The sequence below is a fragment of the Pelophylax lessonae genome (assembly GCF_965119305.1).
Source record: "Pelophylax lessonae genome assembly, chromosome: 2".
NCBI lineage: Eukaryota > Metazoa > Chordata > Amphibia > Anura > Ranidae > Pelophylax > Pelophylax lessonae.
Window position 1 is genome coordinate 650978971 of NC_138769.1, and position 12763 is coordinate 650991733.

The following is a 12763-nucleotide window of genomic DNA, read 5'->3' on the forward strand; positions in this document are numbered from 1 at the left end:
TGACTCGAATATTGGCCTTTTTGCAACAAGGGGTTGAGCAGAAGCTAGCCTTGAGCACCATCAAGGGTCAAGTTTCAGCATTAGCAATCTTCTTTCAGAAACCTTTAGCTACCAAGTCCTTAGTGCGGAATTTCATCCAGGGGGTGCGGCACCTGGCTCCTCCAGTCCGCGCGCCCTTACCGCCCTGGGATCTTAATTTGGTTTTGTCGGTTCTACAGAAACCTCCCTTTGAAAACATCAGGGAGATTCCCTTGCTTACTTTATCCCAGAAGGTGGCCTTCTTGGTGGCTATTACTTCTGCTCGCAGGGTGTCAGAACTGGCTGCATTATCATGCCAGTCCCCATACCTAGTGATTCATAGGGATAAGGTAGTACTTCATCCTAAGCCATCTTTTCTTCCTAAGGTGGTTTCAGATTTTCATCTGAATGAAGATATTGTACTACCTTCCTTGTGTCCTCAGCCCAAGCATCATCGGGAACATGCGTTGCATTCCTTAGATGTGGTTCGGGCAATCAGGGTATACCTGAAAGCTACGGAATCATTCCGTAAGACGGATTCACTTTTTGTGATCACGGATGGCCCCAGAAAGGGTTTGCCTGCATCTGCCGCGACCATTGCCAAATGGATTAGACAAACGGTGGTACAGGCTTATTCTATTAAGGGTCAGAGTCCTCCATTCCCTGTTAGGGCGCACTCCACTCGAGCGCTCAGTACTTCCTGGGCCTTTCGCCATCAGGCGTCAGTGGTCCAGGTATGTAAGGCGGCCACCTGGTCGTCGGTACATACCTTTACAAAATTCTATAAAATTGATGTGACGGCATCGGCGGATGCCTCATTTGGCCGCAAGGTTTTGCAGGCCGCAATTTGAGGAGACCGGTGGTCTACCTCAAGGGTTTTTTTCTGTTTGAAAAAAAAAAAAAAAAATTTTTTTCTCTTTTTTTGTTGAGTCTCATCATTTAGGATGAGCATTGTAAACTTCTAGTTGGCACCGGTTGGGCCTTCTAGATTGGGATTTGATTTCCATTTTCCCACCCCTCAGTTGTGATACTGCTCTGGGACGTCCCGAAGGTGGTGTATCACCGAGGACTACGTCTGTCAATGAGCGCTAGAGAAAAATGGATTTTTGTAAAATCTTACCGTAAAATCCTTTTCTCTTAGCTCATTGACAGACGTAGTCCCCGCCCCTCTGTTTTTGAGTTGGGTTGGGTTAAAATCTCTAAAGACTGCTTTTTCACATAACTGATTTGCTGAGGCAGAGAGAGAGAGGATATACCCTCTGGGACTGCCCCTAGGGTGTGGCCAGAGCTTTTTAATTTCCTGTCTAGTCCTGCTCCTGTGGAGGCAACATAACCCGAAGGTGGTGTATCACCGAGGACTACGTCTGTCAATGAGCTAAGAGAAAAGGATTTTACGGTAAGATTTTACAAAAATCCATTTTTAACAACTTTTGTGATTAGCAAACAATATTCACTGTCACTCTACTGTATGTAGCCAGAGGATGACACACGAGGTAAAACCTTGTAGCTTAAGGCTGGGTTCACACTGGGGCGGCTTCAAATTCGCCCGACTCTGAAGCCGCCCCGTGCAGCGCGAATTCAGCCTTGCTTGCAATCCACTTCTCTAATAGAAGTCAATGCAAGTCGCCCTTAAAGTAATGCAGGAACCTTGAGTTGCTCCGATTAGAACGGTTCCATTGCACTGAATAGAGCGCGACTTGTCAGGCGGCTAAGTCGTCTGACAAGTTTCCCCAGTGTGAACCGGGACTTACAGCTTCTGGTGTCACCTGTCTTTAATCCACAAATTCTGCTAAATATGAGCTAACTTCCTTGGGTGCTTTTTCTATGCACTTTGCCTGAACACCCCCTTCTTCTGTCCCTAGTACCTAATATATGTAAGGAACACAGTATGTTGCAGAAATATTGAATCCCCAATGTTTCACTTTCAGTGTGACGTCTGCTATGTAGGAGATTATTGGACGTAAATATGAATCCCTGTTTCAGTAATATTAACATTATTGTATTGAATTAAAGAGTAGTATTTTATATTTGCCTGCGCTTGTGTTTAAATTTGCAAATTTAACAAACAAATTCACAAAATGAAAGCGGAATTCCAGGCTATACCTAACTAATCTTAAAAATGCTTCCTCCCCCTCCTAACACCTACGCCAACCTGTGTAAGATAGATTTAAATACTTAACCTGTTTTCAGGCCACTCCGGTCACATGATCAGCTCCCCTGTGTCAGCCAGTGATGGCTGCAATGGGGAGGAGGGAGCAGGAGCACTGACAACTGCTGGGCCATAGCAACCTATGGGTGCATATTCAGCCGTTGAGCGCTTTCTCCTCTCCTCTGCAGTCACTGCTGGCTAGCATAGGGGAGATCACATGACTAGAATGGAGCAGCCTGAAAATAACTAAGCATATACATCTTTCTTACATAGGTTGGTCAGCATATGTGTTAGGAGGTGGGATGGAGCATTTTTACAGTTAGATGTTCATAGCCTAGAATTCCAAAGTTAAAGTGGTTGTAATGCGTGAAGGTTTTTTACCTTCATGCATTCTATGCATAAAGGTAAAACACCTTCAGTGTGCAGCTCCCCCCACAGCCCTCCTAAAACGTAGCAGAGCCCAACAGGGGACCTGAGAAGAGGATTATTAGGGCTGCTCTGTGCTCAACCATTGCACAGAGCAGGCAAGTATGATGTGTTTAGTATTTAAAGGGGAAAAAAAATCAAATCTTTAGAACCACTTAAAACATTTTCAGGAGTCTGATTTTTCACTCTAAAATGTTTTAAATTGTGCTGGCTTACTTCTGAAATATTCATAGTTGCCTACTTGTTTAGTTTTTTTTTTATTGATTTTGATTCTGAAGCCACATGACATCTTGCCCTATAAACTGCCTGACCCTGCACTGTTTCAGTATTTGAATTCAGGCAGTAAACAAGACAGCAACTTTTGTGTGCCCTTCTGACGGCAGATGAAGAATCAGACACAAAGTATGTATAGATAAACAAGGGGAAATCTTTCATCAGTAAACCTCACAGGTCATTATAATTTGAGCCTGGATCTTTTGATAATTATCAAAGTCCAATTGTTAATGGTTCTCTATAAAGCTGGTGTCCTTTGCTGTAATGCAAGCCCTTTTAAGCAAAAGCTTTGCAGATACAATGACAGCAAGAAACTGTACAGATTATTTTTTCTTTTGTTTCATCAAGATTGAAGCTCACCTGGACACACTGATCAATGAGCAGGCCTTGTTTGTATTGACCAGAGCTGGATTAAGTCAGATCTACAACTGTGTTCAACAGCATAAGCCGGAGCAGGTGAGGAATGGTAGCACTAAAGCTAAAACTGAGCAATGAGCGATAGGAGGTACATGCAATAACCCCAAAATATTAGAGTGGAGAACTGCCTGCCCACCATTGTTTGTGAGAACAGGAGGTTCAGTAAGGCTGAACCAAAGTCTCTCTCTTCTTCCTTTTTTTTTTATTTTTTATTTATGCAAACATTCTGAAGGAGCAAGTTAAAAATGGTGCATGCATGCAGACTTACAAAACTTCTCATCATGTGGTTTTCCAAATTTACCAGCTGCTGTGCAGGCTTAGTAATGGGACATTGGAAGGCTTGATCTCTATTGGCTGAACAGCTCAGTGGTCATACACTTTCCATGCACCTATTTCGGTAGTTTATTATACTCCTATAGTAGCATAGTAGTAGAGCATATTACTGTACAGAACAATTTGGTTTATATCAGTCACACCCTTCATCCAGACAGCTGTATTTTGTAAGACAAGTATCAAGTGGCTAATCAAAGCGCACAGAGAAGGAGGTTTGATATAGGGATAGATCTGTCCTATCACACACCCAGACCCTTACAATGAATAAGTCTAGGTTCACACCTCTGTGGCTGGGGAATGCATGCAAAGGTTCTCGCGTTCTCGACACGCAGAAAAACTTGCTGCACTTTAATGGCACACGTGGTACATTTTTCTCGTGCACCAAACCGCATGGTGCCACATCACAATGCTGTTTGGTGCTGCGTGATTCAATAAATGGTTGGAGACTTCTTTCCTCGCGTTTCTCACAGATAAGGTAGCCCCTTAAAATGAATATGCTATCCTATCTGCAGCGCGCGCAAACCTGCATGCACATTTGTGAACCAGGGCTAAAAATAATTTCTACACAGAGCTTCCTGTGAAGGAGTAATTCACTTTCCTCAGAGGGTAGCATTGCCTCCATCACCTCTGATTAATTCTGAGGAAGCAAATGGGATAGGCTATGCAAGATGGTATATGAAGAATGTAAAACTAAGGCAAAAGGAAAAGTTAACAAAGATTTGGGAGTGTGCATGCATGCACAATTTTTACCTTGCAATTTAAAAGTATTTGCATAAAAGAAAAATAGTTGAATTCTTATTTACCCAACCCTTCCTTATAACGTGTAAAGTGACCTATCTACCCTGGCCAACGCTGGTGGGCTATTTATAAATGTTTTTTTTTTTATTTCAAACATTTTTATTGAGTTTTCATGGGGAGGGGTACAAACAAATAATATCGGTGACATACATTGTATACAGAGAACGTATACCAAAAGATTGTTTATGTAGACATACAATCGAGTAAAAGTCATATTAAGTTTGAATTCTGACAGTAATACCAGTGTTAATCTTATTGTGGGAGTGTTGTTTCCTATCCCGGACACCCCATTTAGGAGCAAAACGGACAACATCGCCAGCCATGGTTTATCACTTTATTTTTAAGTCAATGTATCTTAAAGGCAAGTAACTTAAATTGGATAGTATCAATGCCCAATCGTAAAATAGTAAAAATTGTGATAGTTGTCCGTCCTTAGCCTCTTAGGTCCAGGAAGGCGTAGAATCATAAACTTTCAGGCTTGTAAGGCTAAAGCGTGTTTTAGAGGCAGGTGAGGGTAATGTTACACAGGAATTGGCATAGTGGTCATGCGGATAGGTATATACAGTATGTCACAAAAGTGAGTACACCCCTCACATTTTGTAAATATTTTATTATATCTTTTCATGTGACAACACTGAATAAATTACACTTTGCTACAATGTAAAGTAGTGAGTGTACAGCTTGTATAACAGTGTAAATTTACTGTCCCCTCAAAATAACTCAGCACACAGCCATTAATGTCTAAACCGCTTGTAACAAAAGTGAGTATACTCCTAAGTGAAAATGTCCAAATTGGGCCAAATTAGCCATTTTCCCTCCCCGGTGTCATGTGACTCGTTAGTGTTACAAGGTCTCAGGTGTGAATGGGGAGCAGGTGTGTTAAATTTGGTGTTATTGCTCTCACTCTCTCTCATACTGGTCACTGGAAGTTCAACATGGCACCTCATGGCAAAGAACTCTCTGAGGATCTGAAAAAAAGAATTGTAGCTCTGCATAAAGATGGCCTAGGCTATAAAGATGATTGCTAACAAAAACTGAAAACTGAACTGCAGCACGGTAGCCAAGACCATACAGCGGTTTAACAGGACAGGTTCCACTCAGAACAGGCCTCGCAATGGTCAACCAAAGAAATTGATTGCACGTGCTCAGCATCATATCCAGAGGTTGCCTTTGGGAAATAGACATATGAGTGTTGCCAGCATTGCTACAGAGGTTGAAGGCGTGGGGGGTCAGCCTGTCAGTGCTCAGACCATACACTGCACACAGCATCAAATTGGTCTGCATGGCGGTCGTTCCAGAAGGAAGTCTCTTCTAAAGAGGATGCACAAGAAAGCCAGCAAACAGTTTGCTGAAGACAAGCAGACTAAGGACATGGATTACTGGAGCCATGTCCTGTGGGGTCTGATGAGACGAAGATAAACTCCAGTGGCAACTTGTGAAGCTCTTGTGAACTCCATGCCCAAGAGACTTAAGGCAGTGCTGGAAAATAAGGATGGCCACAAAAAATATCATTACTTTGGGCCCAATTTGGACATTTTAACTTAGGGCTGTACTTACTTTTGTTGCCAGCCGTTTAAACATTAATGGCTGTGTGTTTAGTTATTTTGAGGGGACAGCAAATTTACACTATTATACAAGCTGTACACTCACTACTTTACATTGTAGCAAAGTGTAATTTCTTCAGTGTTGTCACATGAAAACATATAATAAAAGATTTACAAAAATGTGAGGGGTGTACTCACTTTTGTGAGATACTGTGTATATATATATATATATAGCATAGATATTTTTTTTTTTTATCCAAATGATCTTTAAATTACAGTCATATTGTTGAGTTTAAGTGTATGCCAAGCATCAGTCCACAAAAAAGTGGTGTCTGACACCCCCTAGCTTCTTCTATCACTTGGGAAGGGGGTGCCATCATACATGCTTTGCAGTTTCAGTTCTATAACCAACTAGATATTCCCACTGTTTAATTTTTCATGATATTAAGTGCCGGTTCACACTTGTGCGGCTGCGGAGATCGCATTTAATTCGGAGCGCACTGCTCCTTCATTACATGCGATCTCATGTGCAGTGTGAATTTCAGCCATACACTTTGTATGGCTGAATTCGCACTGCATCCGCTCCAAAGACGCACAGGAGGCATTTTTTGAGCCGCATCAAAATCAAATCGCACAGTGGTTCACACTTGTGCGATCCGATTCTGTGCGTACTTGCAGATCGCACTGCGATATGCAATCAAACTGGGGGTGTCGTTAACTTTTAATTGACACCCCCTGCGTATCGCATATGGCAGTGTGAACTGCCAGATGTGTGGATGCGATGCGGTAACACGCTGCATATTCGCAGCGTTCCCGCATCGCACAAGTGTGAACCGAGCCTAAATGAATTGAAAATGTTACTGGGCGAACGGGACCATTTTGTAATTACCATGGCTAAAGTATGTGCTAGGGAACTGTTGCCAGAGATCCCATTGTGTAATAAATCTTTGTGTGGTTTTATCTCTCGAGCATCTACCAAAACTAAAATATCAGCTGGGATGAACCAATCTCATATTGAATAATAACAGAAAACCTCTTCATTTGTAATTGTATTCATTCGGAGACCTCATATCTTGTGTCATGTCTATTTACTTATCTACAGTTTGTAACTTGTACCCTTTTATAATTGTTACACAAAACAATGTAATATTTTGGTGATCTGCAAAAAGGCAAAATAGTAATTCTATCTACATAGTTATTAAAGTAAACCATAATGGCTTTTGGACAGTTTTTTTTTTTTTTGCTTTAGTTTAGTTTATTTAAAGGTTGTTTCATAACCTATATGAATAATTTTGTTTCTTATTACAGGGACCACTAGCCAACCTCCCTAACATGGACTCTGTGTCACTGAAGGCTGCAATGGTATACCTATTAACTGACTTGCATAATACTTACATTTCTGATTTTATTTGTGAATACATCTGCACTCTCATCCTAATGATCATATACCCTTGCAATGACCTATGATTGGCATTTTATTTAATTGCTGCAGCCTCTCCTTACAGCGCATGACAAAACAAATATGAAGAGACCTCAAAGCCACTAGTTAAAGTGATTGTAATGGCAGAAGGTTTTTTTTATCCTAATGCATTCTATGCATTAAGATAAAAAAAAAAAAACTTTTGTGTGCAGCAGACCCCCTCAGCCCCTCTAATACTTACCTGAGCCCATCTCTATCCAGGCTGCCCTGGACTCTCCTCCACATTGGCTTAGACAGCAGCGGAGCACCATTGGGCTCCGGGTCCTGTCAATCATAGTCAGTGAGCCAATGAGGAGAGAGAGAGGCGGCAGGGCCTAGCCGGGGCTACGTGTCTGAATTGACACAGAGTTGTGGCTTGACCCGGCTCGGGTGCCCTCATAGCAGGCTGCTTGCTGTGTGGGCACTCATCAGGAGGGAGGGGCCAGGAGAGCAGAAGATTGACCTGAAAAGAGGAGAATCAGGGCTGCTGTATGCTAAACCACTGCACAGAGCAGGTAAGTATAACATGTATTCCATTTTTAAGCAAAAAAAGAAACTTTAGTATCACTTTAACTCAGTAACTGAGACTGATTACTGCTACTGTACAATAATTTAAATAAAAAAAAAAAATAAACTTAAGATTTGCTATGCATAGAAAACATTTGGAAATGTTTATCGTATGTTTAAGTTCCTCCTGAAAAATAGCATATTTGTTGGTATGTAAGTGTGTCCTGGTTACTCTTGTGTTGTCAGCCTCAACTGTATAATTGAGCTTACCATAATGTTTTTTCACATTAAAACCGGCAACTGTTGAGATAATGAACACAGTCAGGACTATGTAACATACAACATATATAGGAGTCAGGATTGTTTTAGATCAAAAGATATTTGTGCTTTTTGTTTTGGATGGGGGGGGGGGGTGCTTTGATCCCTCACAGCAACAACTGAGCCCTCCGCTACATAAGACCCCCCAGCAACAATAGACCACCATGCAAAAATAGATTCCCACCAGTGACAATAGATCCCCCAGCAGCCATCATCAGTAGACCCTCCCAACACACCCCAGCACCCATTGCCATGTCATACATTCAGTGCTGGAGGTGCTGGAACTGCTTTCCCCCCACGTTCCCGCTGAAAAAAAGCTCTGGGAGGGGGCAGGGTGCATTTTTAAGATTAGTTATGCATTACCTGGAATTCTAGCTTACATTTTGCCCTCTAATTTCACTAATGTATTTGTCGTTAATACTGAATAGTTTTATTATTTGAATACAAAGAAACCGATTTTGGGGATACCACAGAGAGTCAGGGATTAGGGTTGTTTAGGGTTTTTATTTTTTGTAAACATTATTTTGTGAACTCCATCTGAACTGTGTACTGGCCGATGTAGCCAAGTGCAGAGTTGGATTACTGCTGGATATGTTTTTTTAACCACTGCATAATTATATGTTTGGTGTTTGTAAAAGTAGGCTACAAACTCTGGCATTGTTAAACAGTAGTACCCTTTCTGTCCACTTATTCAATTCATCGAGTCTGGCTCTTGACTTTTCAATCCAATGGAGCAGTAAATGGCTGTGGATTAGTCTTACCTTAGACCTTTTTGATGCTATAAATGGTACTAGCAAAATGGGGCCATTAGTTGAACAGAAGTTACCGTAATTTCAAAGTGTGGTGAATACAAGTTCTTATATTTATATAGTTAATATATGAGCAAAATGTTCACAATCCTTTTAAAAAGATTTTACATCTGCAAAGCTATTTTTATACTAGCTCATATTTTATGCCCCCAATTGGTTTTTCTGGACTCTGTTCTTAAATCTAGGACTACATGAGCAATTTCAATTTAATTTGCTACTGAGAAGTGTAAAGTATGTGTTTAGTCAAAACTTTTTTACATTTTGGATAGCGTGTGGATGAGTGAGAAGCCATGTTACATTTTCACACATTGTTACTAGGACAGAAAGTGATAGGAAATTAAGCATTTTACAATATTCACCTCAGCAGGAATAGAGGGAAAATCTTCCAATGATGATACTAGTTGTGGTGGGGGAAGGACGACCAATTCTGTTGGTTTTTTTTTTTTTTTTCCCCTAAAAACACCCCAACAGAACCCCAGACAGCAGGAGTTCTAACCTTTCTGTACTTTTTCTATAACTAAAAAGAAAAGATTTGGATTTGTTGACCTGTTGACAGTCATCATATTGGCAGCACATTGTGCTCAGATGGCTGCTAACAAGCAGTTAAAGTGTATATAAAACTAAACTAACATGAATAATGTTTAAAGTAATAGCTTACCTGCCCCTTTCACTAGCAATTTTTCCTTCCTTCCTTCCTTTCATAAATCTTTATTATCTTTACCTTGTGACCCTGCCATTTTATTGGCTTTAGTTGATAGGGTGACAATGCCTCTTAAGTGGTAATAGTGTTACCCTGGGATGTGCAATCCCTGTGTACGCCAATGTGATGTGCCAGGGAACAGGGCAGCAGCATGTATGTACAGATTGGAGTCAACAGAAAGTGCAAGGCATCATGGGGTGTCTGTTATCATAGGGAGACATGTTGAAAGCTGAAGTGTCTAAGCGAAGTGATTTGGATGGAGACAGCATGTGAACTACTAAAGCCAAAATGTTGTAGTGGGGTAAATTCATAGGGAGATTTATTGATGGTTTAAATGACTCAGTAGCATGAGATTAAAATTGCCCTGAAAGCTCTAACCAAGAGCTGTATGTAATCAGTTTACATTACACAGCACCTTCTATTTGTATACAATCTAAGCAATTGGCTCACTAGTCCAAATGCTAATTTTACGTTCCATACACCACACTGTTGTTTCTCTTTCGTTCATTGGCGGACAGTGCTCCATATTCCGAACCATAGGGTTATATCGCCCCCTACAGGAGTAGGACACTAGGCAGTAAAAAACACTTGGCTACACCTATGGGCAGTGCTAATTCCCCCTCTCTGCTAAAGGCCTTCAGTTTTTTCTGCCTAGTCAGGAGTAAGGACCTAGCTCCCTGCCGGGATCTTTGGTTCTGGAAATTTTTTCCTTTTAAATGGCATTTTTTCTCCTGCTTTTTTTCCCTGTGAGATCTACAATCAACTGCCGGGGCTGGGCGACGGGCTGAATAGCTATATTCAGTGGCCCCCCCAGTCTGGCCAGCCCTGAGTCGCAGCATTCCTTCTGGCCGACAGCCCCCTATTTCGGTGGTGAGGGGTTCTGTCTAGAAGGGTGCCCACCTGGTTCCGTGGTATGGTGAGTAAGATGTCCCCTCGCTCCCCTTAAATGCGGTGGGGGTGGATGTGAGCACCCCCCGGAAAGGTTGGACCTATTGGTCTCCCCCCCCAGGCCCCCCCTTCTGTTGTGTGGTCCCTGTGGGCTCCCGTGCACCCCCCTGGGGTAGGACGGGGTGGATGTGGGCTGGTGTGTGCAGCACAGTACCCTTTGGGGGGGGGGTGGACATGCCGCCGGCGGGACAGACTTCCCTGATGGGGTGGGCCCTGCCAGTGTAGTGGTCTTGCGGCCTGGGTTCCTCTTCTGCTGCAGAGTTGTGGCCTAGGCTCTAGGGCCTTTTTTCCTGGTCCGTGGGAGCCTTGTGGGCGTTGCATGTGGCGACCATTTTGCCGTGGTCGGCACTATAATTTTGGGGGCTGTGCGTGTTTCTCTCCCGGTGGCCATGTTTGTGTAGTCAAGCAGCCATTATTGGTTGGTCCGGCGTGCACAGAAGCAGCGGCCATGACAGGGGAGTCTCTGGGGTGACGAATATGGCTGTAGGGGCCCCTCCCTTTTCCCTGGTGTTGACTCCTGGGTTTCCTTTTCCCCTGGATGCCGCATGTGGATCTCTGGCTATCTCCGTTGCAGAGCAGCGTTCCACCGGTGGGTTGGTGAGTCTTGGTGGGGTCTCCCCCTCTCTGCTGCAGGGTGCATAGTCTCTGGGTGCCACTGCGGTAGTTCGTGTGCGGTGCCTCCATTTGGATGAGCCCCCTAACTGTGCTGGACACGTTTTTGCTGGTGGGTTCTCCCTTGTCACTCATGGAGTTTTAGGAGCATGTTTCCCCACCTGACCCCCTATTGGAGGAAGCAGGTCCCTCGGGGTCCCAGCTTTCCATTGATGTACTGATGGCGGACCTGGAGTCCTTTTTTCCCGGGTGGAGGTGGCTATTGAACGGCGGGCTAGCAAAAAGCACCCCCCTTCATCAGTTTTGTCAGATCCTGTATCTGGCTCTGTCTCCGTGGACGTGGCCCGCGCTGCGGGGTTTTTAGCCACACTCCCTGATCTATCAGATAGTGAGGATGAATCGTGAACACGCCGGTTGATGCACTGATTACATCCAGGCGGGAGACTTTGAAGATGGAGGATGCAGCTTAGCCGGCTGCGGAGGTGGCTGTTCCATTTGGCACTTACAAGCCGTCTCGCATGGCAAAAGTGTTTCCTTATCCCTCCTATTTTGAGAAGTTTGTCTACAAAGATTGGGAGCGTCCAAAACATCCCTTTTGTGGTTCCTAAACGCTTTGTGATAAGGTACCCCTTTAAAGAGTCACTTCTGAAGAAGTAGACTGCCGCACCAGTGGTGGCCCACGAGTAAACATCTTGCAGGGTCGCATACGACTGGCTTGGGTCTGAGTCGCAGCAGTCTTTTGGCAGACAGCTCCCCTACTTCGGTGGCGAGGAGTTCTGTCTGGAGCATTACCCAAACCATGGAAGGGTAAATACAGTCCCCCCTCTCCCCTTTTTGGTGGTTTTCTTGGGGTGGAAGGGGGTAACCTACAGGTTCCCTCCTCCTATTCTTAAATCCCTCACTGAGCTGGGCTTCCCCCACTCCCTTTCCCCCCTGTCTGGACCTAGAGTCTGGTGGAGGTCCCAGAGCAGAGAATGCAGCAGAGACTCCTGGGGTTTCCCCTGCTATCCCCACTCTGTAAGGCTCCTGCGATAGTGTGTGTCCCGCCTTGGTAGTCTGGAGGGGGTCCCAGTGTAGGAGACACCTAGGTGCATGCCCTGCTGTTTGCAGTGTGGGTGTAGTGCAGGGTGGTCCCAGTGCAGAGATCGATGCAGAGTGCACAGTGGAGTCTCCCCTAAACGTGTGTCCTACCTTCAGGGGGGATCCCCTTGCAGATAGTGCAGGAAAGATCCTGGCAGCCTTCAGTGTTTGTAGCTGATGGTGGCCATTTTCCCTTAGTCTGGCTGGTCTCAGGTTGGCATCCATGTTCATGTATGCGGATGATGTCACATGGGGCATTTTCCCTTAGTCTGGGAGATGCTGGAGACAACTGAAGCCTCGTGGGGATGCCAAAGCTCCTTCTCTTCCTCTTCCTCCTTAGTTTCCTCTTCCTGTGCCCGGGACATATGAACA

General features: G+C 43.9%; 1 protein-coding gene across 1 annotated transcript in view; it reads left to right on the forward strand.

Moving 5' to 3' along the window:
• The window catches only part of COG6 (component of oligomeric golgi complex 6), a 229994-nt gene that overhangs the window by 192887 nt on the left and 24344 nt on the right, over nucleotides 1-12763 (forward strand). Inside the window, exons 16-17 of the mRNA XM_082246503.1 lie at nucleotides 3215-3322; nucleotides 7267-7320. Coding sequence (XP_082102629.1) covers nucleotides 3215-3322; nucleotides 7267-7320 — 162 coding nt within the window. The remainder of the gene's footprint in view (nucleotides 1-3214; nucleotides 3323-7266; nucleotides 7321-12763) is intronic.